Source organism: Apteryx mantelli, chromosome 31 (assembly GCF_036417845.1).
Source record: "Apteryx mantelli isolate bAptMan1 chromosome 31, bAptMan1.hap1, whole genome shotgun sequence".
Taxonomy (NCBI): domain Eukaryota; kingdom Metazoa; phylum Chordata; class Aves; order Apterygiformes; family Apterygidae; genus Apteryx; species Apteryx mantelli.
The window spans coordinates 830,635-850,613 of record NC_090008.1 but is presented as its reverse complement, the minus strand read 5'-3'; the positions used below and the strand labels follow the sequence as shown (position 1 = coordinate 850,613).

General features: G+C 62.8%; 3 protein-coding genes across 3 annotated transcripts; all 3 read right to left on the bottom strand.

The window, feature by feature from the left end:
• Positions 1 to 9,193: 9,193 nt before the first annotated feature.
• Positions 9,194 to 10,798, bottom strand: LOC106484285 (protein MRP-126). The gene is made up of 3 exons (XM_013942443.2): positions 10,745 to 10,798; positions 10,092 to 10,253; positions 9,194 to 9,557 (listed from the first exon to the last, which is right to left on the bottom strand). Exons 1-3 carry the CDS (start codon positions 10,751 to 10,753, stop codon positions 9,339 to 9,341), a joined length of 390 nt encoding a protein of 129 aa, XP_013797897.1. The 5' UTR covers positions 10,754 to 10,798; the 3' UTR covers positions 9,194 to 9,338.
• A 2,624-nt stretch (positions 10,799 to 13,422) lies between these two features.
• Positions 13,423 to 15,134, bottom strand: LOC106484290 (protein S100-A7-like). The gene is made up of 3 exons (XM_013942447.2): positions 15,076 to 15,134; positions 14,137 to 14,341; positions 13,423 to 13,693 (listed from the first exon to the last, which is right to left on the bottom strand). The coding sequence occupies exons 2-3, from the start codon at positions 14,320 to 14,322 to the stop codon at positions 13,529 to 13,531; spliced, it is 351 nt and encodes a 116-aa protein (XP_013797901.2). The 5' UTR covers positions 14,323 to 14,341; positions 15,076 to 15,134; the 3' UTR covers positions 13,423 to 13,528.
• A 2,022-nt stretch (positions 15,135 to 17,156) lies between these two features.
• On the bottom strand, positions 17,157 to 18,093 carry LOC106484288 (protein S100-A12-like). The gene is made up of 3 exons (XM_013942445.2): positions 17,978 to 18,093; positions 17,718 to 17,880; positions 17,157 to 17,481 (listed from the first exon to the last, which is right to left on the bottom strand). Exons 2-3 carry the CDS (start codon positions 17,868 to 17,870, stop codon positions 17,248 to 17,250), a joined length of 387 nt encoding a protein of 128 aa, XP_013797899.2. The 5' UTR covers positions 17,871 to 17,880; positions 17,978 to 18,093; the 3' UTR covers positions 17,157 to 17,247.
• Positions 18,094 to 19,979: the final 1,886 nt, after the last annotated feature.

The window sequence follows — 19,979 nt, the reverse complement described above, 5'->3', positions numbered from 1 at the left end:
GGCCTCGGTGGCAGCGAGTGCGGTCGAGGCAGCTTGCGCATGGTGCTCGGCGAGGCCAGCGGGCGCTTTCCAAGTGGGAGACCCGCAGCCCCGGAAGACGCTTCCTGCTCAGTGTCATGGTCCCCTCACCACAAGCACGGACACCCATGGGATACAGGGAGCCGGGCACCGATTCAGCCCCCGCCAACAGGAATTTGTCTGGAGCCCAACAGGAGCCACCCAGCCCAACGGCTTCCGGCAGAAGCAGGAAGAAACTCATTTTCCATGTCACTAACGGTGCCGAGCGTGACAAACCAGGATGAGTTGAAGTGTCTCTTGGGAAAGACGTCCGCTCCCAGCCCTAACAGTCCGAGACCGTGTGCTATTCCCTCCGCCTTGGAGAGCTGCTCCAGCACTCCTCTTTATTACCAAGGTGCATCTTAGCACCTATCTGAGTGGTTTCCAACCTTATTTTCCACGTCTCAGACTTTTTCTCGCTTTTATCCCTTAAATAAAGAGCTGTCTGTGTTCTTTATGGGTCAATGCACCTTCTGCAGGGAAGATCTGGGCAGGCTGGTGAAGTAGGTAACTTCAGATGGGTCTTTCAATTTCCGAGCCTTCATTTCCATGTCTCTATAATTAAGAGGATGAAAATCCCTGTTCTTTGCCAACAAAGTGCTTAGGGACTTTGTCGTGAAGTGCCCAGAGACACGGGCACAGATACAGCAGAGCTTGCAAAGCTTTCGGGGAGCTCCAAGACCGTGTTCTGGCAGCTCGGGGGCCTTTTGGGGGAAACCCACATCCCTAAGGTCATGGAGGGGAGAAGAAAGACCGAAGACCCGAGACGCTTCCTTAGGGGAAGCCCAGGAACGTCACGTCCTTGCTCCGCTGACGGCAGCCGCTTTGGCGCAGCCTTCGCGCCAAGCTGCCGGGGGAGAAAAGGGAGAGACTTTCTGCTCCTTTTTGCTGGGATTTTTCCCGGGTTTGTCCAGTGCCGGCCCAACAGCAGGGTTTAGACTCCAAGAGCAAGGCCTCACGAAATGGGCCCATAATTATGCCTGGATTTAATTTAGGAAAACAAAACCCAAGCAGATAAGCCCTTGGAAACCTGGGCACCCACGGGTTTCCCCATTAAGCCAGGTGAGGCTGGCAATTAGACACTTATGTGGCACAGGAAACAGATAAAATAGGAATGATATCCATCGCCAGTGAGTCAGGCGAGCCATGTAAACAGAGGGTGGTTGGATGGGGATTGGGTATTGCATTAATAAATCACTATGACGGAGAGCTGTCTCATTTCCGGAAAGGGGACCGGGGATCCGTATAAAGCTGCCCCCGTCCTGGTCGTCTGCACCCACTTCTCCTCTCGGCTTCTCCTCTGAGCTCAGGTAAGCCTGGCGACACCGGCACGCTTTCCTCTTGGGACTTCTCCTCCGCTGGCGGCCGCAGAGCACAGGCTTCGCTCGGAGGCCGTGCTCGCCCTCCCGGCCCTGCCGCGCCAGGTACCAGGGCCAAGGCACCCTCCTGCTCGGGGATGCTCCCAAACCGGCAGGCGCTCGGAGGCGGCCGGGGTCGCGGCTCACGGCTGCGGCCACGCGGCGCTGCAATAGCAGGCTGCTGAGATCCCCGGCGGGCGGCCGCGGGGATGCGGCGGCTGCTCCGAAGGCGCAGCCCGCTCCCGGGATCCTGCCCGGCCGTGCGAGCGGCGGGTGCCTGCCACAGGCGCAGCTCCCGGTGGGGCTCGTGCTCGCCCGGCAGGCGCTGACGGCTCCTCTCCCCGCAGGCCAGCGGACACGCCAGGATGTGCTCCCGCCAGGACAGGGACCAGTGCCACCAGCAGGAGCGCTACACCCGCCAGACCGGCGGCGGCTGCCACGGCGGCAGCGGCGGCGGCTGCCACGGCGGTAGCGGCGGTGGCGGGTGCCACGGTGGCAGCGGCGGCGGCGGCTGCCACGGCGGTAGCAGCGGTGGCGGCTGCCACAGCAGCGGTGGCGGCGGCGGGTGCCACGGTGGCAGCAGCGGCGGTGGCGGCTGCCACGGCGGCAGCAGCGGCGGCGGCGGCTGCCACAGCAGCGGCGGCGGCTCCGGCTGCCACGGGAAGCCGCAGGTGCAGTGCCAGCAGCAGCAGCAGCAGCAGCAGCAGATCCGCCAGCTGCCCTCGCAGAAGATGAAGTGAGCGGCTGCCCCGGCCGCGCTCCTGCCTGCTCGCCGGCTGCCTGCCGCTCTCCAGGCTGCGCCGCGGCCCCTCGGCTGCCCGGGAGCCAATAAAACCACCATTTCCTGAGCCCTCCCTTGTGTCGGTGCTTCCTTAAACTCTCCTTCCCCGTCGTCCACGCTTGCAGCGGAGCTGGTGCACGCGCTCGCCCCCGCTGCGCGCGGGCCGTTTCTCGCCGCACCCTGCCGCGCTCGGTCCCGCGCTCTTCCTGCGCCCCGCCGCCCCGCGGCGCCTTTCTGCCCCGGCCTCTCGGCTCGCAGCGTCTTCCCCCTCTTCCCTCCGGCGGCAGCACCGGGGTTTCGGCAGCTGCCGGGGCTCTGCCGGGGGCGGCTCTGCCGAGGGCTTCGTCCTCCGCCTGCCGCAGGACGCTGGTTGTCACTGCGTCTCTCATGACAGTCCGGCTTGCTTCACGGGTATATTTTTATTGCTTTTTTAATTGTATTGCAACCATTTATGTAACAAAGAGAAAAATAACCCTAAAAACCTCGTCGATATGTACAATGCAGAAACCCCCAGGTCAGGGGGCCGATGCACAGACCCTTCCAGACAGCTTGTGGATCCCATCCCGCGTCCCTTGCCGTGACGGGAACACACTGCCACGGAAAACCCCCAGCCTTACAGCAAAGTGATCCTTCCCAGGAACTACCTGCCTGTCCACGGCTTTACTCGACGGTGTAGATGAGGATACAAACACTGCAGACCCGGTTACTATATGCAATATTTTTTCCCGGTGGAACAAATGGTTTCTACCATCCCCTTCTTGCTGTCACAACAGCCTCATTTTATTGGTTTGCAGTCGGGAGCGCGGAGCCATCCCATTTCCCCGGCCGCTGCTCCCTCGCTGCCAGGCAGGATTTCTCTGTGCAAACTGATCACGCAAAGACACGGGTAAAAGCTTTCCCAAAATAAAAGTAAGGGCTGAGTTTCCCTTTTTTTAATGGAGAAGAAAGACAGTGCATGGCCCCAGCTTCATTTATTAGACTGAAACATTCCTGTAAGCGTTGGGATGAATTTCTGCCCCCCCCCAATTCCATGGGAATTTTGTCATAGACTCGAATACGCTGCAGATGAGCTCCCAGCCATAGCCCTTTAATTCTCAGTGCAGGACTAACTGCCTCTCCTTACTCTTCATTACCGTACGGCCTGAGTCAACTAATTTTGCAGCTCGTTCCAGCCCTGCCGACTAGAGGTTTTTCGCTTTCTAGACAAAAGTGGAGGGGGACAGGGGCTGGGGCAGGCGCTGCCTGTCCCGGAGGAGCAGGGTTCCCGCAGGGAGACGCCGCACTGGCCGGAGGCACCGGCACCCCGCTCCTTTGCCATCTCGGGAATGCAGGGATCCAGCAGGGGATGGAGGAAAACGCAGCGGGGAGTTGCTCCGAAGCCCCGTGGATGTTGCGCCTTTCCCAGCTTTGCGCCCGGTTTTCCATGAAGCCGTCAGAGCTGATTGAACCCCCCCCGGGTCAAGCAGAGCCGGGCGTTACCCGCCGGTGCCCCCCGGGGCAGGACGGCCGCCCCCGCCTCAGTACACGCAGCGCTCGGCAGCGCCCCTCTCCGGCTGGTTCATCGGCTCCGCGTCCGCATCCAAGCTGGAGACGCACCGGTACTTGCCGGTGGGCGACCGCTGGGAGAAGAGGAGCAACAGGGGCCCGTCGGACCTCCGCGCCGGGCGGACCGGACCGGGAGCAGCGCCGGTGGGAGGCCGGCGGCAGCGGGCCGGGGAGGATGCGCCGGGAGCGACCCGAGCTCGGCCGCCTCCGCTGCCGCCCGGCGCCCTGCTCCCCACCCTCCTCCGCGCCCCCGCGGCTACCTTGGCAGGCGCAAACTCCTGCTGGATCAGCTTCTTGAACTCGCTCCTGCTGAACGGCTCGGATTTCTTCCCCTTCCCGGCGCTGCCCTGGTGGCTGCCCATCACGTCCGCGATGGCTTTGAGGAGTCTGGACATGCCGGCGCGACGCTGGGGGCCTGCGGAGGAGCGAGGGCTGGGACGGCGCACGGCGGCAGGGCTTTGCCGGACCGCGCGGCTTCGCACCCCGGCGCCCGGCGCAGCAGCACGAAAGCAGCCCCGGAGGCAGAGCGGAACAGCAGCCGGGCCAGGCAGGGGCTTTAGGGGGGGGACTTTTACCACGTTAAGCATTTTTCCTGACCTGCATTGAGATGAAATGTTGAAATCCCATAGAATTAATTAACCCGAATCAGGTCCGACAGTGCAGAACGTTTTCAGTTCAGGTTCAGCCTTTCTAAATGTTGTCACCAGAAAATATCCATTTTCTGCATGCTGCAATCTGGGCGATCGTCTGCCCTGGCTGCTCTCGGGACTTTCCCCTGAGCTCACTCCTTCCCTCCACTTTCCCTCTCTCCCTGGGGAGGTGAGTAAATTAAAAGGAGCTTCGTCCCCCGTAACCACCTCAAACACTTGATGGGTTTAATGAATCAGCTCCCGGAGCTGAGCTAAGCGCCGGGAGAAGGGAATCCGGGTGGTTTAACCCTGTGCTTGTGTCTTTAGTCCCTCCCGCCCCGAGCCTGGCTGGAAAGGACCAGTTGCAGAATTGCGCTGGAAACGTAAAAGCTCATTTCAAGCCCAGAAAGAGACGGAGGAGACTCACCCTGCTCACCTGCATCAACCAGTCGGCGGGCACAAATTGGGCCGGCAGAGGCGGCTCCGTGCAAGCTCGTCGCGGGCTGCCAGCGAGTAGGCGGAGGGCGAGGATTTCTAGCGGTCAGTCCTGTTCTCCGGCTGCCTCTCCGTGTGTGTTGCCACACTTCCCCGGAGAACCTCCCTGGGGAGGATGTTTTCCCTTGGGAAAGGCGTATGTAGGGCAGCACGTGGCGGGGGCCCGGAGCGGGGAGCCCCGGGCTCTTCCCGGGGGAGACCGGTGCGGGAGCCTGCAATGAGGGCAGACGGGGGGGGAGGAGGAAGGGGGAGGCTTTTTGGCCAGGCCAAGCTTTAAACTGAAGGCGCAAAAAATCAAATGCACAGTGTTTAGTTGCATCCATCCGCAGAGTTTATTTTTTTAACCCCAGCTCAGACAGGAAAACCTGAAAACTGCATTTCTTATCGCACGTGTTGACGGGGCAAGCGCGGCTGGGATGGGACGCCCGGTGCCAGCGTGGGCTCAGGGGAGTCGGTGACCCCGGGCTTGCTCACGGGCCCGGGGTTGTGACGAGCCCTCGCTGCCGCCGCGGGTGTGCCAGCATTCATTCGGCAGCCCGAGATCGTCAGATACGGCACGGAGCCGGCGGCGACCTGGGCCTCCGCAGGCAGCACCCACGTGGAGCTGGGGAGGAGGCGTCACGGGAGCTGGGCCGCGCCGCCCCCGTCCCACAGCACCAGGCATTCCGGCAGCCCGAGGGCTGCCAAGGAGCCGCAGCCCCCGGAGCGGAGTTAACGTGCGCCCGGGCAGAGCAGCCCAGGGGCTGCTCCGGTCTCCACCGCGGGTCCATCCAGTGCTGGGCTGGAGGCAGCACGGACTCTGGCCCGTCGCTTGGTCGATGTGAACAACCCCGCAGGCTCCCAAATCCATCACTCTGCCGAGACCCGGTGCCGGCACGGTGCGCGCCACGGCCCCGGGACGTCGGTGGGGCGGCTGGGCGCCGGGGCAGGAAGCACTTGCGGAGGAGGACGGGACGTTGACGCACCACAACAGCACCTACGACGGTCGTACTCCTCCCTCCGCCGTCCCAATTAGCGCACATCCGCCCAGGGAACGAGGGGAATTAGGAGGAAAATTGCTCTGAATCACTCCGAGCAATTTTCTCCCACCGGCTACTCCCTCCCAGCCGGCTGCCACCACGGTGCCGTCCCGCTGCGGCTCGTCCTCCCCCGGGGCCGACACGGCTGCATCGGCCACCAAGGAGTTGCTGGAGGCCGGGCCCAGCTCCGGCTCCGGCTCGCTGGGTGCTGGGTGCTGGTTTGCCGGCAGCGGCAGGTCGGCACCTGGCCCTGGCCCTCGCCAGCACCCCAACATCAACCGTTTTTGCCCCGGGTGGCTCATCCCGTTTGGTGCGCCTGCACTGATAACGAAGGCGATGTGCCACAGCGCCGGGCATCACCCAACACCTCTGGGGCTGCTGACCCTGCAGCGGGGAGCCAAGGGCGGAAGAGGGGACGAGCCAGGTGCCGGGCTGCAGCCCAGGTGTGGGCACGGCCCAGCCCCAGCTGGGTCACATCCCCTCGTTTCAGGGCCGTTCATAAAGCCCAGCCCCACAGGCTAGGGGTTTCTTGCACTAATCCAGTTGGGGGGCTTGGAGAGGGGATCTGCAGAGCTGGGGCTCTGCAGAGCCACCCCGAGGCTGTTTTGCAGAGACCAGGGGTGATGCACAAGCATCTCTGGCTGCAGGGTGAGGAATAGAGACCTGGCTTGTGCCTGCAGCAGGGACCCACCACTTGGAGGGGACACGGAGGTAGGCACGGAGCAGCTTTGCAGGGACTCTCTGGCTGGGGTGAGCGCTGGTGGGAGGCGGTGAGCAGGGAGGTGATGCTCGGGGAGACCAATGTGGAGTACACCACCCCTGAGGGCGGCTCTGGCATTCACCTGCCTCCACCTTGCTCCTTTGAGCCCTGCCCTGGAGGAACTGTGCTGCCTCTTGCTTTTACTGCCCTCGTGAGTCAGAGGGGTGGAAGGATGTGACAGTACCGGGGAAGACCCCGACCCCTCGCCGGCAAAACCCCGATGCAGCTCGAGCAGGGGGAGCGCGGGAGAGGTGTTGCAGGTGGTGGGAAGCAGGTGCTTCTGGCAGGAAAACAGCCCTGCTCGCAGCAAGGCGCGTTTACGCCGCAGGATCGGGGGTGGTTAAGGGAAGGGGCCGGGCTCGCTGCGGCGCCGGGGAGCAGGTCGGGGCCGCCCCGGGCCGCGAGGTGGCAGCAGGAACCCGCCGCAGCAGCCGCCTCGTCCCGGGGCCGCCGGGGGCAGCGAGGCGCCTTGCGCGGAGCCCCGCGGCTGCGGCGCTGAGCGTCCCCCGGCCGCGCCAGCGGTAACGCGGCTGCGGCGCCTGACACCTTCCTCCGTGCGTTGCTTTGGCCTTTCCTCCCGTCGGGAGCTGTGAGCTTGGCTGGGGGACGCGTGCGGGCTTGGAAACTGCTCGGCTGTTGCATGATGACCCGGGTTGCCTCTGCTTGCTCAGAGGCCCTGCAGGTACAGGCCCACCAAGCACACCTTGGCTGGCATGTTCGCTATTTCCCAGTGTGATGTTCAGCTGCCCCGGAGGGTGACACAACAGCAGCCCTGTGTAATGGCCTGCTGGGTTGGCAAACATCCTCTTGCACCAGCACTGCAAGCTCTGGGGCGGCTTCTGTCTTTATTCTGGTGGAGGGCACCGGGGGCAACTCAGATGTGCCCAGATTGATGTGCACTTGGCCCCTGCACAGGGAGACCTCCACCTTGTCATGCTAAAGCACAGAGGTTGAACACCCTCCAGTGCTGCACTCTGAAAAGCCGATCCTCCATGGGGCAGGGGGAACCAGGGCCCCAAACCACCTGCCTGTGTCCTGAAAGCGGGAGCACGTCCTTATGGGCCAGCCCTGGTGGGGCCAGCTCAGCCCTTGGGTGCTGGCTTGTGCACAAGCTCAGCTGGACACCAGTGGGCGACTGTGCTGAGCTGGTGCCTCTCTTTGAAAAGGGGTTTGAGCTGCAAGGTGCTTCCAGCAGTGGCAATGAGCTGCTGCTGCTCCCCCAGCATGGGGCCGTGCTCCCTTGCGGAGGCCCTGGCCAAGCGCAGCTATGGGATGGGATGCAGGATCCGGCTCGGTGCACTGGATGAGGGGATGCTGTGGCCAGTGCATGCCTTCTCCCTCGTGGGAAGGCGTTTGAGACACTTCACGTGTCAAAATCCGTCCAAAGGAAGCTGAAGCAACCTGGGCAGCCGCTGTGAAGCAAACTTGTGGCGGCCCTGTGCAAAACGGGGCGCTTGCTTCAGTGCCGCTGCTTTTGGGAAGCTTGCGGCGAGTTTCTTCACAGAATGGGGTGATTTCAGGATTTCGACTCACCCTTAGGAAATCACAACTGTTCCTTTTTTTCCTCTAAAAATGCATTGGCAGATCAATAGCCAGGCTTGCTTCCTTCGTGGTGCGAGGCAGCTTGGCGTTATGTGGGATTCCCAGCTGCCTGTTCCTGAAAGCAGTGGTTAGTAACAGATTATCTCCTCACTACGAAGCCAAGATGCGCTGTGTTGAGTAAGGCATGGAGATAGCTGTCTCTTGTCCGCATGAAATGCGGCAGCAGAACCCAAGCCTTGGCCGCAGCAGCCTGGCACACCCAGCTCGCGGACGAGCAGCAGCATGCGCTGGTTGGCATTGGCAGATGCATTTGGGGAAATCGCCCTGGCACGCTCCCTGCCCCAGCTCCGAAACGTTTGCTGCTATATTAGATACCCAGCACCGCCGAAGAGGCGGTGTGAGCTTGGCTCTGGTGTTCCTGGTTCATCTGAAGTATACTAAAAAGCACTAGTTGGCCAAGGTAAAAGTTTTTGCTGTTTTTCCTGGGTCTGGGCCAGGCCTGGCAAAAGCAGCTGCAGCTGAGTGCTGCCTGCGCCCTTCCTGGTGGTTGTGCTGTTAGCCAGGGACGTTTGATCCGGTGCAGGGACAGCCAGCGGTGCGGTCGCTGCCCCAGCTCCCTTCCAGCAGGGCCTTGCGGAGCGAAGCGCACCGGGCGGGCTGCTCCTCCATCCCCTCCCTCGCTCACCCACCGCTGTGGTGTGCTCCTAGCGGAGACGTAGGATGCTTCCAGCCCGAAAGGAGCTCTTTTAATTTGAGAAGATCTCTGCTTTTCCAGTTATCCCATCTGCCCTGAGCTACGGAGCCCACTGCAATGGGGAGGGTGGAGGTTTGCACCATGGACGCCCCTGCAACCAGCCCTGCTCTTCCCTCCCTTGCTGTCCCCAAGCTCCCACCTTGCCCCTAGAAAATTGTGTCCTATTTCAAACCTCAGTTTGCTTAATTTAACCCATGGTGGGGGAGAGAGGAAGGTGCAGGCTTGTTGCCTTGAGACACACAGACACACAGAATAGCTTTGACAGCCTGAGCAAATCTTTATTAATCGGTGGCAAAACCATTGGACCTGAGAGGAGGGAAGAAGAGAGGGAGGCAGAGCAGATTGGTGGGGGCAGCCCGGCTTTGCGGCTCGGTGGGTGCCGGTGAGCGCGGCCCGCCTCAGTGGTGGTGGTGGTGGCCCTGCTGCTGGCCATGCTGCTGGCCCTGCTGGCCATGCTGCTGACCATGCTGCTGGTCCTCGCAGAAGTGGAGGTGGTCGTGGGTGGCAATGGTCACCCTGATGATGAGGAGCATCACCTCGCCAAAGCTGAGCTGATGGTCCTTGTTGGTGTCCAGGTCCTTGAAGATCTGGTCGATGGAGACCTGGTTCTTCACGTGCTGCAAAGGAAGGACAAAAGAGGGAAGGTGAAGCCCCGTCAGGCACGGCTGGGTCCCAGACCAGCTCGAATGTCCCCCTCCCGCTCGTAGCCATGAACCGCTTTCTCTGTGCATCTCCGCTTGGCGACAGCTTAAAAGCACTTCACCCTCTGCTCTGGGTTGTGACAAAACATGCATTTCGGTTTGTAGTTCTGGCTCCTTCACATCTAGATGGCAAAGGAGTAGTTGGGCAATTGCTAATAACGCGGGCGGCTGCAGGCGCCCGCCGGCCCGAGCAGCCCCGTCCCGCCGTGGCCCGGCTGCCCTCGCCCGCCGCAGCAGACCGCTGCACAGCTCTGCCCTGCGCGTCGGCAATGCTGCGGAAAGCCAACGCGCAGCCCAGCCCTGAGCACCGCCTCAGGGCTCGAGAGGTTCAGGGCTGCGTTTTCCTCCTCCACCTTTACGGCAGCTGGCGGAGGGTGTTTGGCAAGCGGCAGCGCAGCCCAGTTCCCTCCCTGTGCAGGGTGCACGACACCCGGCTTCACCGCCGCTCACCTTCAGGTAGTTCACAAGCTGCCTCTCGATCAGGAGCTTCAGCTCCGCGTTGGTCAGGGTGTCTTTGTCCCCCTCCCGCCTCGAATATTGGTGGAAGACATCGATGATGGTATCGATGGACCTTTCCAGCTCAGAGAGTGGTCCCCGGGGTGTCTGGCAGGCCTGGAAGGAAAAGGATTGCGTGGGATAACTTCAGGAGCCCCGGGAGAGGGGAAGGTCTGCTGATGTAAATCAGCAAGGCTCCGGCATAACCGCCTGCTTTGCACCGGGGGAGGAGGCAGCCTGGCTTTATTTACGGTCGTCCTGGTGTCGGAGCAGATTAGGGCTGTTTGTTTTGGTGTGCTCTTATCTACAAGCCGAGGGAGGCTGAAGGGGTTTGTGGTCTTTGCCTGCAACTGCTCTGGGATGTGCAACTAAAGATAACATCGGAAAGCTGCTTTTCTCAAATGCCTTCTGCCAGGCAGGACCTGTTGGGAAGATCCTCCAGCTGAACAGGTGAAACTGGAGCCACCAACATAGCTGGTGGCTTGGAAAAACCTGAGCAGAGATGCAGGTGCTGAGTGCGAAATGAGCTGTCCCCAAGCTCCTATGCGCACCTAGAAAAGAGCATCAAGAGACCTCGGCGGCCAGCAGCCCGCTGCCCTTGCACTCACCTGGCTCATCTTGACGAAGCGGCGAGACGGACTCGGGCTGGAGTGGAGACGCTCGCCGAGCGGCATCTTTTATAGCCTGGCCGGCCGTGCCGTCCCCCCGCTTGTGAAATGCTTCTGTTTCATCCAATTCCACTCCATGGTCATGACATACTTGTGCGTTGCTTAAGCCTTGGAGGTAGTTCCTTAAAAGGGGTCTCTGCGGCTTTTCCCGCAACATCGGTGTGTCACGTCCCTGCGGATGTCGTGGGAGGCGTCTGGGGCATGGTGGCATCGCTGACCTGGGCTCCTGGGGTGCAGCTTGTGCCACCTCCCAGCACAAATCCCCTCGGCTGCTGCTTTAACTTGGCCTGGTTTCTCCTGCTCCGATTTTGGGGTTGCTTTTCATGCCAGGAGGCCAAGGGGACCTGCGGAGTCACCTCCCCGTTTCTCCCGCTTGCCATCAGCTGGTGCTGAGCACTGGGCCCAAGCGCCCTGGGGCGAGCAGCTATCCTCAAAACGCAAGCGGCACGGGGCAGTTCCCAGCCTGGCTGGGCTCCAGGAACCCGGCTCAGCTCTGCGGTTAGCAGCAGCCGGTGCCAAAGCTGCTTTTTCCCCACCCAAGGTGTTCCTCCAAACCGCAGAGGCCGGGTGGGGCCCAAAGGTGTATTTTTACCCTGCTGAACGGCAGAGCCCTCGCTCCGCGTGGCTGCGTGCTCATCTCGGCGCTGCGGAGAGCGGCTGCAGACGGTTTGGCTCGGAGCGGCTAAGATTAGGAGCGAAACAGGATTTTCCAGTGCTGCTTTATTAAAAGCCCTCCCTGCCCATTCAGCTGACTCGCTCAGGGTTCGGGGGTTTGTTTAACCTGCCGAACGTGATGCTAATCTCGGACACGAAGCGCAGGCCGGAACGGGGCCGTGCACAGCCCGCAGCGAGCCGCAAACGCGGCAGCCCGGTGCCGGAGCCCCCGCGGGACGCCGGCCCTCGCCGAGGGCGATGCGCCGCGTTTCACAACGGGGGTGTTTTGGCGCACGAAACAGCTGGGGAGGGGACGGGGCGTTTCACAACAGGGTGCTCGGGACCGTCAGCGCAGTTGCAGAATTTTGTGGCAATTTCAGGAAACTGCAGTTCTTGTCATTTTAGCATCCCGGAGACGGAGCAGCACCGCCCCTGGCGAGGATGGGACATGGGGCATCGGATGGGTTACGGACCATGGGATGGGGCCGCTCCTGGGCTCTGCAGCCCCCTCGGGGCAGGGGGAGCCCCCAGCCCTTGTGCCCCGCAGCGGCCGCGAGCTGCAAGCCGGCACCGGGGCTGCGGGAGTTGAGCAAGCGTCGGCTCCCTGAAGCTGTGACGAGGAACGAGTGGGAAGTGGGTGTCAGGCGAGGCACGAGCCATCCTACAGTCACGGCGAGTGAAAGATCTGGTTTGAGGCAATCGAGGCAGGTCCTGCCCTGAGGAGCAGAGCCCTGGCCGGGCACCCCGTGCTCGGTAGCGGTTGCAAAGCGCTTTCAAAATATGCATTTACTGGCAGGCGAAGCAAAGGGCGAGCGCCGGGCTGAGGCAGGGCCGGGCACGGCAGGGAGGGTCACGGCACGGTTGGCCACGTTTCACCGTGGGTTTTAGCCCAGGATCAGAGCAGGACGCGAGTTCTGGCCGAGCAGCCCCTGGACCTGGTTTCAGCCCTGGGTGCCGCTGGTGGCTTTTGCTGCTGAGGGGCATTAGATGGGCGACGCTCCAGCTGCAGGGACGCAGGAGCCGGGGCAGTCCCGTGGGGAAGGCACGGCCCTGCCCTCTGGCTCAGGCCACAAGCAGGCGCTCGGTCACGTCGGGCGGCTCCCAGCTCGCCGCAGCTTGGCAGGCCCCGGCTCCGTCCGGCAGCACAAGGGGAGCCGGGAGCCGGCTCTGCAGGGGGCGGATCTGAGCGTTGCATTCGCCTCTGCCGCCGCTGCTGCGATTGCACCGGGGCGGCGGCGTGCTCGGCCCCGCGGGGCGGCAGCAGCCGAATGCGCTCGCCCCAGCGCAGCCGGGAGGGGGAAGCCTGCGAGGAGCAGGGCCGGCATCCCAGGGCGTTTAGTGCCCAGGGAACCGGTCTGCTGGGAGAGCTTAATGTGGGGCCATGGCTGCCTTCACCCCCGGTCCATGGGCATCACTGCTGCACAGCCCTGCCGAGGTCCAGACCCTCGCTCCCTGCTGGAGCTCACCAGGGTTCGGGTCAGAATATTTTACTGCTGGAAACCCCCGAGATGGGAAACGTGCTCCGTGGGAATGCACCGCTTGCGCTGCCCCCCCCCGGCCGGGGCAGCTTGTTTCCCCAGCGTTTGATCTCCGCTGGATGACAGGTGATGCAGGGATTCAGGCAGGAGCCTTGTGGGAAACTCTGAATTTTGAGTTCTCACTGGGATTCAGGGGGAAAAATTTAAACCTCAATTTCCCATGGGGTAGAAGCTCATTATGTACATAGCGAGTTCTGCATGTAGTTTTTTCTAAGAGCCCCCTGGCTTGTCCTCGTGGTGGAGACTGTGTCCGGGTGTGAATTGTCCATGTGGGTGTTAATGCATTTTCCTGCCCATGGGTGATTGTGTCCAGCACGGACAGGGGGAGAAGTGCGGCAAGGACGAGCCCTCCACCCCTGTCACCTGCCCTCCCACACCACTGATACGGATGCGAACGGAAGCGCCGGGATGGGAAGGACTCCGAACTTCAAGGAATGCTTTATTGTCTCATGAGCGGGAGAGATTCAAGCAGACGGACAGTAGCTAGAGCCCGGTTGTCCCAGGCGGAGCCGGTCGGGTCGAGCTGCCGGGCTCAGTCGGTCTCCGGCGCGCAGCGGTCGCTCCCGTGGATGATGCGGTGGGCGTCGTCGGTCACCTTGGCCAGGACGATGCAGAACTCCTCGAAGCTCAGCTCGCGGTCCTTGTTTATGTCGGTCTCTTTGAAGAGCTCTTTCAGGTAGCCGCGGCGGTTCCTGTCCTGCAAGGGGGGGGGGGGGGGGGACGGGGGGGGTGCGTTAGCCTGCTTCCCCCCAGGCTGCGGACCCGCCGGTGGAAACGGAGCCAGCTGGGCTCTTGCACGCCCAGGGAAGCGTTTGGAAGCTGCGCAGTCATCGTGACCCCCTTTGCTTTGCGATTAGCTCCTAAATAACACCCCGGATGGAGATGCTCCCCCCCAAGCCCCCTCGGCAGCACGATCCCCTCCCTGCGCGTGCGGGTGGGATGAGCACGGGTGGCTCCGCGTGGGCACGGACACGCTGGTTCGGGGCACAAACCCGCTCCCTGGGCTGCGGTCACCCCGAGACCGACGGGAAGGGCAGAGCCGCGGAGCGGGATTCCCGGCCCAGCCCTGGGGAGGGGGTGCGTCCCGGAGCCTCCCCGCTCTCCGGAGCGTCGCCCGGCTCGCGCCGCTGCGGCACTCACGCAGGCTGCCAGGAAGGTGGGCGCCTGCTCGGTCAGCAGCGACTGGAAGTCCTTGTAGCTGAGCAGGTCGAGCTCGCCCTCCCTGCTGCTGTAGCGGTGGAAGATGTCCACGATGCCTTTCAGGGCCATCTCCAGGGTGCAGTTTCCCGGGAACTGCCGGGGCTGGGAAAGGGTGGTGGCGGACATGGCTGGGCGCTCGGGATACCTGCGGAGAAACCTTGCGGCCGTCGGGTGCGGGGCGAAGCCCCTTCGCCAGGTGGATGCTCTCGACCCAGGCACCCACCGGGGTAAATCCCCTCCCCGAGGGGGGCTGCAGCGAGGCCGGAGCGCTCCCGCAGCTCCCCGCCGGCAGCACCTCCGTGCCCACGAGCCATTAGCAGCTCCCTGACGCCGAGCGCATGATGAGTGGTTTTAGGAATATCACCGTCTTATGGCTTCACTCAACCACCTCTAATTTTAGCTTTGCCCAGGAAGTGGCTTAGCCTTGCTGGCCTGAAGGCATTTTACAGGCGAGTCGGACAAACCCGTCGGGTTGCAGTCGCGTATCTATAATGCGCCACTAGCAGCAGGGGTGGCTTGAAGTTGAGGGAGCGAAGGCGGCTCGGTGACGGGCTCTGCACATCTCCATCTCCCCCATCCCCTTGGGCTGCAAACCCTCCCGCGCCGGGGACACGAGCGCAGGGAGCCCCTGCTCTCAGCGCAGGTGACACCCACGAAGGGCACTCTCCTTGCCGGCCGGAGCGCCTGCACTAGACCCAACATGGAAACGCCATCGTTTTTTAATGGCAAAAAGCCTTGTCGTAGCCAAAACCACCTCCTCCCCCTGCCCAGGTGGGAAGCGTGGCCCTGAGATCAAATATGCACGGCGTGGACTGACGCGCCAACCCGCTTCTCCCTCGTCTTCTAACGAGCTGCAAGAGCCATTGCAGTGTCACTTACCCTGGTCTCGAGGAGGGTTTGCAGAGGACGGGTTGGCTGTGGTGATCCGAGAGCCCGGGCTGCCCTTTTATACACCTCCGAGGCCCTCTTTCATCAGCGAGCGGGACACACCTGCGGCAAGCAGCAGCTTGAATTAGCATTTCCAGTACCTGGAAATTACAAGGTGGGAGGTTTTGAACCCCTCCCTGGCTCAGTCCACTGCGCCTAGTTCCCGGTAGCGCCCGCCGGGCCACGGAAAGGCTCCCTTCGCGCCCCGCCACCCTCCCCGAGGGGCCGCGGCGCGGGGGAAACGCTGGATGTGCTTTTGTAACCCCCAAAGGAGCAAGTGCATTTGGACAAGACTTGCTGAAACTTTGCAGGTTTTGTAACGTTCTGAGAGTTTTTGTCCTCTCCGCTCTTGAAGAGCGGTGGACTGCGGCGGAAGGAGGACAGCTTTCTCCCACTGTTGCTCTTAATGTGATCCCGGGCTCTGCATTTTCTGCAGTACTAACTGGTTAAACACCAGCAATGATGAAGGTTGTATCTACCTTTCAATAAGTTACTTTTCCCAGTGATTTTCTAGCACATTGCTTGTGCCACTTGTTTCCCTTTTTCTCTGGAAACATTGCAGAGGAAACCAGGCTCGAAACAAGAAAAACGGCTGTCTGGGTCCTCGCAAGCTGGAATACTACCCAGCAAGTGTTTTGCAACAGCAGGTCAATGCCACCACTCTTGCAGGGCACGAACAGGTACTGGAAGCAGAACAGGTACTGGAAGAATGACGAAGACACTATGAAGAGATGTAAAAATAGCACAGTAGGTTCCAGGAAGAGGGTAGGGACAAAAAAAAAAACCTGACAGGGTCACCATTCCTGTTTGAGGGTGCTTCTGCAAGCCCTGGGGGGGAGCATGAAAATCTGTTGCGTGAGCTTTGTCCTGCTGTCCCTGACTCATCTTATTGTCTCCTTATCTTCCCCCTCTTCTCCTTGGGGACTGTTGGCAATCCGAAACTGCATCCTCGTTCCCCAGCTGGGCTTGCAAAGCCGCAGCCGGGGCTGTTTGCCCTGTGCACCGGCACCTTCCTGCTGTGGCGTGGGGCGGCCGGCCGGTCCCAGGGGGGAAACGGAGGCTGCGCCGACCTCCACCACGAGCAGGGACGGAAGGGGAGCGATGCCCTCCGGGAAGGTGCCTTGGGTGGGTGAGAGGCCCCTTGCTGCAAGGAGCTGGGGGGATGCTGAGGTTTCCCCACCAGCCCTGGGGGCAGAGAGCTGCTCCCCCATGGTAATATGCAGAGAGCCGTGCTACGAGGAGCAAATAACCCCACTTGTGCTTGCTCGTGATCCAGGCCCTTGGTTTCATCCTGCACCAGCAGCCTCAACACCTCCAGGGGCTGCGGGTTTCCCGCTTGGACAGTGGGCAATTCCCAAAGGGCAGAGACCCTCTTCTCCTCTTGGGCCTCCCGTCCCCGGGGTGGCTTGCAAGTGTGTTGCTATCAGTAAAAACCCGTGGGTTTCTCCTGCAGAGGTCACAGCAGTGCGGGGCCGAGCCCGAGGAGCACCAAGCCCCCAGGCCCTGCTCCTGTCCCGGCGCCTGCAGCCCTGGCCGGGACGCCTGAGCCGGCTCCCGGCAGTCCGCCCGGTCCGTGCGGTGGTGGGGTGCCGCGGGACAGGACGTGCCGCGAGGCCGGGAGCCGCCGGACCGTGCTGCCCTGCCGCAGCTGGGACAATAGCGCTATTGTGTCACGTCGGCTCCGGCAGCCGTGCGGCTCCGCTCCGTCTCCTCGCCTCCCGTCCCATGGGCTGAGCGTGCAGCCGCGGCGGTGCGGCGGTCGGGATCCCAGCCTGCGGCGAGGCCGGGCGCGGGAACTGCACAAACCAGCCCCCCCCGAGGCAGCGCGTCCCTTGGTCTGCGAGGAGACGCGGCGGCAGGGCCCAGGCGTCCTGGCTCCCCGCCCTGCAGGGAGCAGAGTCCCCCTTGGGCCACCTTCCCCTCCCCATTGCTCCCCGTGCAATCTGCATTTAACCCCCGCAGCTGCGGGCTGGGGCGATGTGCACAGCGCGTCCACCAGACACAGCAGGACGCAGATGCATTTGGTGCTTGGAGAAAGAAATTTTATTTCAATACCGAGGGCAGAAGCAAACAACAGAGCAGGAAGAGCACAAGCCCATGGGCACGGTCACCCCGGGAACCGCTTCAGTTTTGGGGGCCGTGGCCATGGTCGTGGCTGTGGCCGTGGCTGTGGTCATGGCCCTGGCCCTGGCCCTGGCCGTGGCCAGGCTCATTGGGATGCTGGTGGGACCTCTTATGGGCTTCGATGGCTACGAGATTCAGCGTGGTCAGGAACTCGGTGAACTTCAGGCGACCATCGCGGTTGTGGTCAGCTTTGACGAAGAGCCGGTCAATGTAGGCATCGATGCCCAGGCCAGGCTGCAGCAGGAGAAACCCAAAAAAGAGCCGAGCTGAAGCACGGCAGGGCGCAGGATCGCCCCGCGGGGCTCGCCCACCGCCCCCCAGCCCGGTCCCTGCGGGAGCTTGGGGGGGGTCGATGCAAAGGCTGAGCAGTTTCAGGAACATCTTAGCAATCCACCTCCCCCTCGGGCTGCTCCCGGGCTCCCGCGTGCCCCCGGGAGGCCACCGCCCGGCAAGCTCGCGCTCGCCCTTACCGGCTTGGTGTTGGTGAGGAAGGGCTTGGCGTTTTCCGTCAGCAGCGCCCTGAACTCCCCCCTGCTCAGGTAGTCGTCCAGGGGCTTCTTGACGGAGTACTGGTGGTAGATGTTGATGGCACAGTCCAAGGCGAGCTCCAGGTCGGTCTTCATCTTGCTGTGCCTGGGGAAGAGAAGGAAGCAAACCGTTCGGAGGCGCCGGAGGAGCAGGAGCACCCCGGCCTCGGCCGGCGGCTAGCGCTTCGTGCGGACCCGCTCACCGGCGAGGTGTCCCGGGTTGGCGTGCGGAGACGGCGGTGCACCGAGAGCAGCAGGCAGGCGCGGTGAATGCGCGGTGCAGCCGAGGTGGCTTTTATACGCTCTCCCTGCGCTACGATTTGTGACACCCTCAAATTTCCTCAAGGGCGATAACCCCGGCGGTTGTGCAAGGCGGCGCAGCACGCCCAGCCGGCAATTTCCAGCCTGGCTCCAGGAACCGATTTTTCCCGGAGCTCAACAAGGGAGGCGCCACGGGAAGCACCAAACTTGTTAGGGCAAAACAAGGAAACGCAAAGCGGGAGGATTGCGGGGAGCCGGCGTGGCCGGTCAGCGGTGGGGCAAGGGCTGCGCCGGAGCGGGGCCTTTCCCGGCAGCTTTGCGGCAGCTGGGGAGTTGCGGACAGACGGGTTTTCCTGGAGCGCACGAAAGGCGCCGGCTGAGGGTCTCTAGTGAGTCAGGGGGTGGCAGCACCGGCTTTTCCCGCTGGGACATGTCGTGCGTCCCGTCCCCAGCCCGCTGTCTGGGTGCTGGGGTGGGGAGATGGGTCTCATTCCTTTGGTCAACCCTCCGAAACCATAAACCAGCGCCCTGCAGAAACTCTTTCTCAACAGCTCTTCTGCGGAGCCAAGAAAGATGTTACAAATCAGGGCTTGTCTGCGTGCCGGAAATTAGCCAGACACTCTTCGGAGCATCATTTCCCAGCACCGGCTATCACTACCCAATGGAAAACGAGGGCACGGGCAACTGCTTCCCGCTCCCGGCGCCGGGGACGGCCCGGCTCGCCGGAGCGCCGCGGGCTCCCGGTCGCTGGCATGCGTGGTTGGACCCGGCACGGCTCGGACAGGCACATGGGCCTTTCAAACCCTGGCAATAACTCGCTGGTTTTGCTGCGCAGGCGCTGTCACCTCCGCCGTGACGCCAGCCCTGTCCTCAACGGGATGCTGGGAAGCATCGTCCTGGAAGGGGTGGGAAGGAGCCGGCCGGGGGACGTGCCCACGGTGGCGTCTCGGAGCCAGCTCCGGCATCTGCGGGCGCTCAGCAGCCAGGCAGGCTGCCGGGCAGGAACCGGGAAGGGACACAGATGCACCATCTGGGTAGGCACGAAGGGACACGCGCGTGCCGCCTTCGGAGGCGCGAAAGGGCAGGCGTGCGCCGCCGGGCAGGCGTGAACGGACGTGCGTGCGGCCGCCGGTCTTGGTGCTGCCATCTGCCGTCGGATGGGCCGTGCACGCAGCGCGCCTGGGCACGCCGGGAGCTCCGGCACGGGCCCTGCTCCGGCCGCGGGGCACGAGCTGCCGCGGGGCATCGGCGTCCGCACCGGCACGGCCCCGAGGGCGAGGCGGGAGGGCAGTAACCGGGGTGCGGATCCGCAGGGGCAGACTGGGACACCCAGGAAATTTGCCCCGTTCCCGCACAGTCACACCAGCCTGTGACGTGCAAAAATCACAGATCAGGCACAAAAAAAGACCCCGGACGTGAAAGGCAGCTGGGGCAGGGGGATCCCCTTCATGCGGGATGCGGATGCAGCGATGCTGCCAGGTGTTTCCCTGAGCTGGGGGGGGGGGGGGGGGGGCTGGAGAGGTTTTTGCTTCCTGGTGCCGATGGGGACGCTGGGGTGACTGCTGCCTCCCGGCAGCTGGGGCCTCGGAAGCAGCCCCTGCACCCTCCACTGGCGCGGGGAGGGAACGCAGAGAGCCGGTATCCCAGATGGGAAAAATCCACATTATTCCCCATTCTCCCGCTGCAAATCCCCCCCAGCCCTCAAACGGGCTGCGCTCATGTTCCTGCTCAGGATCTCTCCCTAGAAAGCGAGGCCCTCCCCGCACCTCCTCCCGGCACCCCGCACAGCCCAAATTGGGAACCACATCCCCCCCCCCACAGGTCCCGGGAATGGGCAGGGCATCACCAGCACCCAGCGGGTGCATGGACGGATCAGGCCCTTCGGGACAGGAGCCCCGGCTGCGGCTCAGCCAGCCCCTCGCTGGCCTCCCACCTCCGTCCCTC

Coding starts and splice junctions, on each gene's coding strand:
- LOC106484288 (XM_013942445.2), bottom strand. CDS start 17,870: ATGAAGACCGACCTGGAGCTCGCCTTGGACTGTGCCATCAACATCTAC. Junction 17,482..17,717: donor TCCTCACCAACACCAAGCCG/GTAAGGGCGAGC, acceptor CTCCTGCTGCAG/CCTGGCCTGGGCATCGATGC.
- LOC106484290 (XM_013942447.2), bottom strand. CDS start 14,322: ATGTCCGCCACCACCCTTTCCCAGCCCCGGCAGTTCCCGGGAAACTGC. Junction 13,694..14,136: donor CCACCTTCCTGGCAGCCTGC/GTGAGTGCCGCA, acceptor CCCCCCTTGCAG/GACAGGAACCGCCGCGGCTA.
- LOC106484285 (XM_013942443.2), bottom strand. Junction 9,558..10,091: donor AGCTTGTGAACTACCTGAAG/GTGAGCGGCGGT, acceptor CTTCCTTTGCAG/CACGTGAAGAACCAGGTCTC.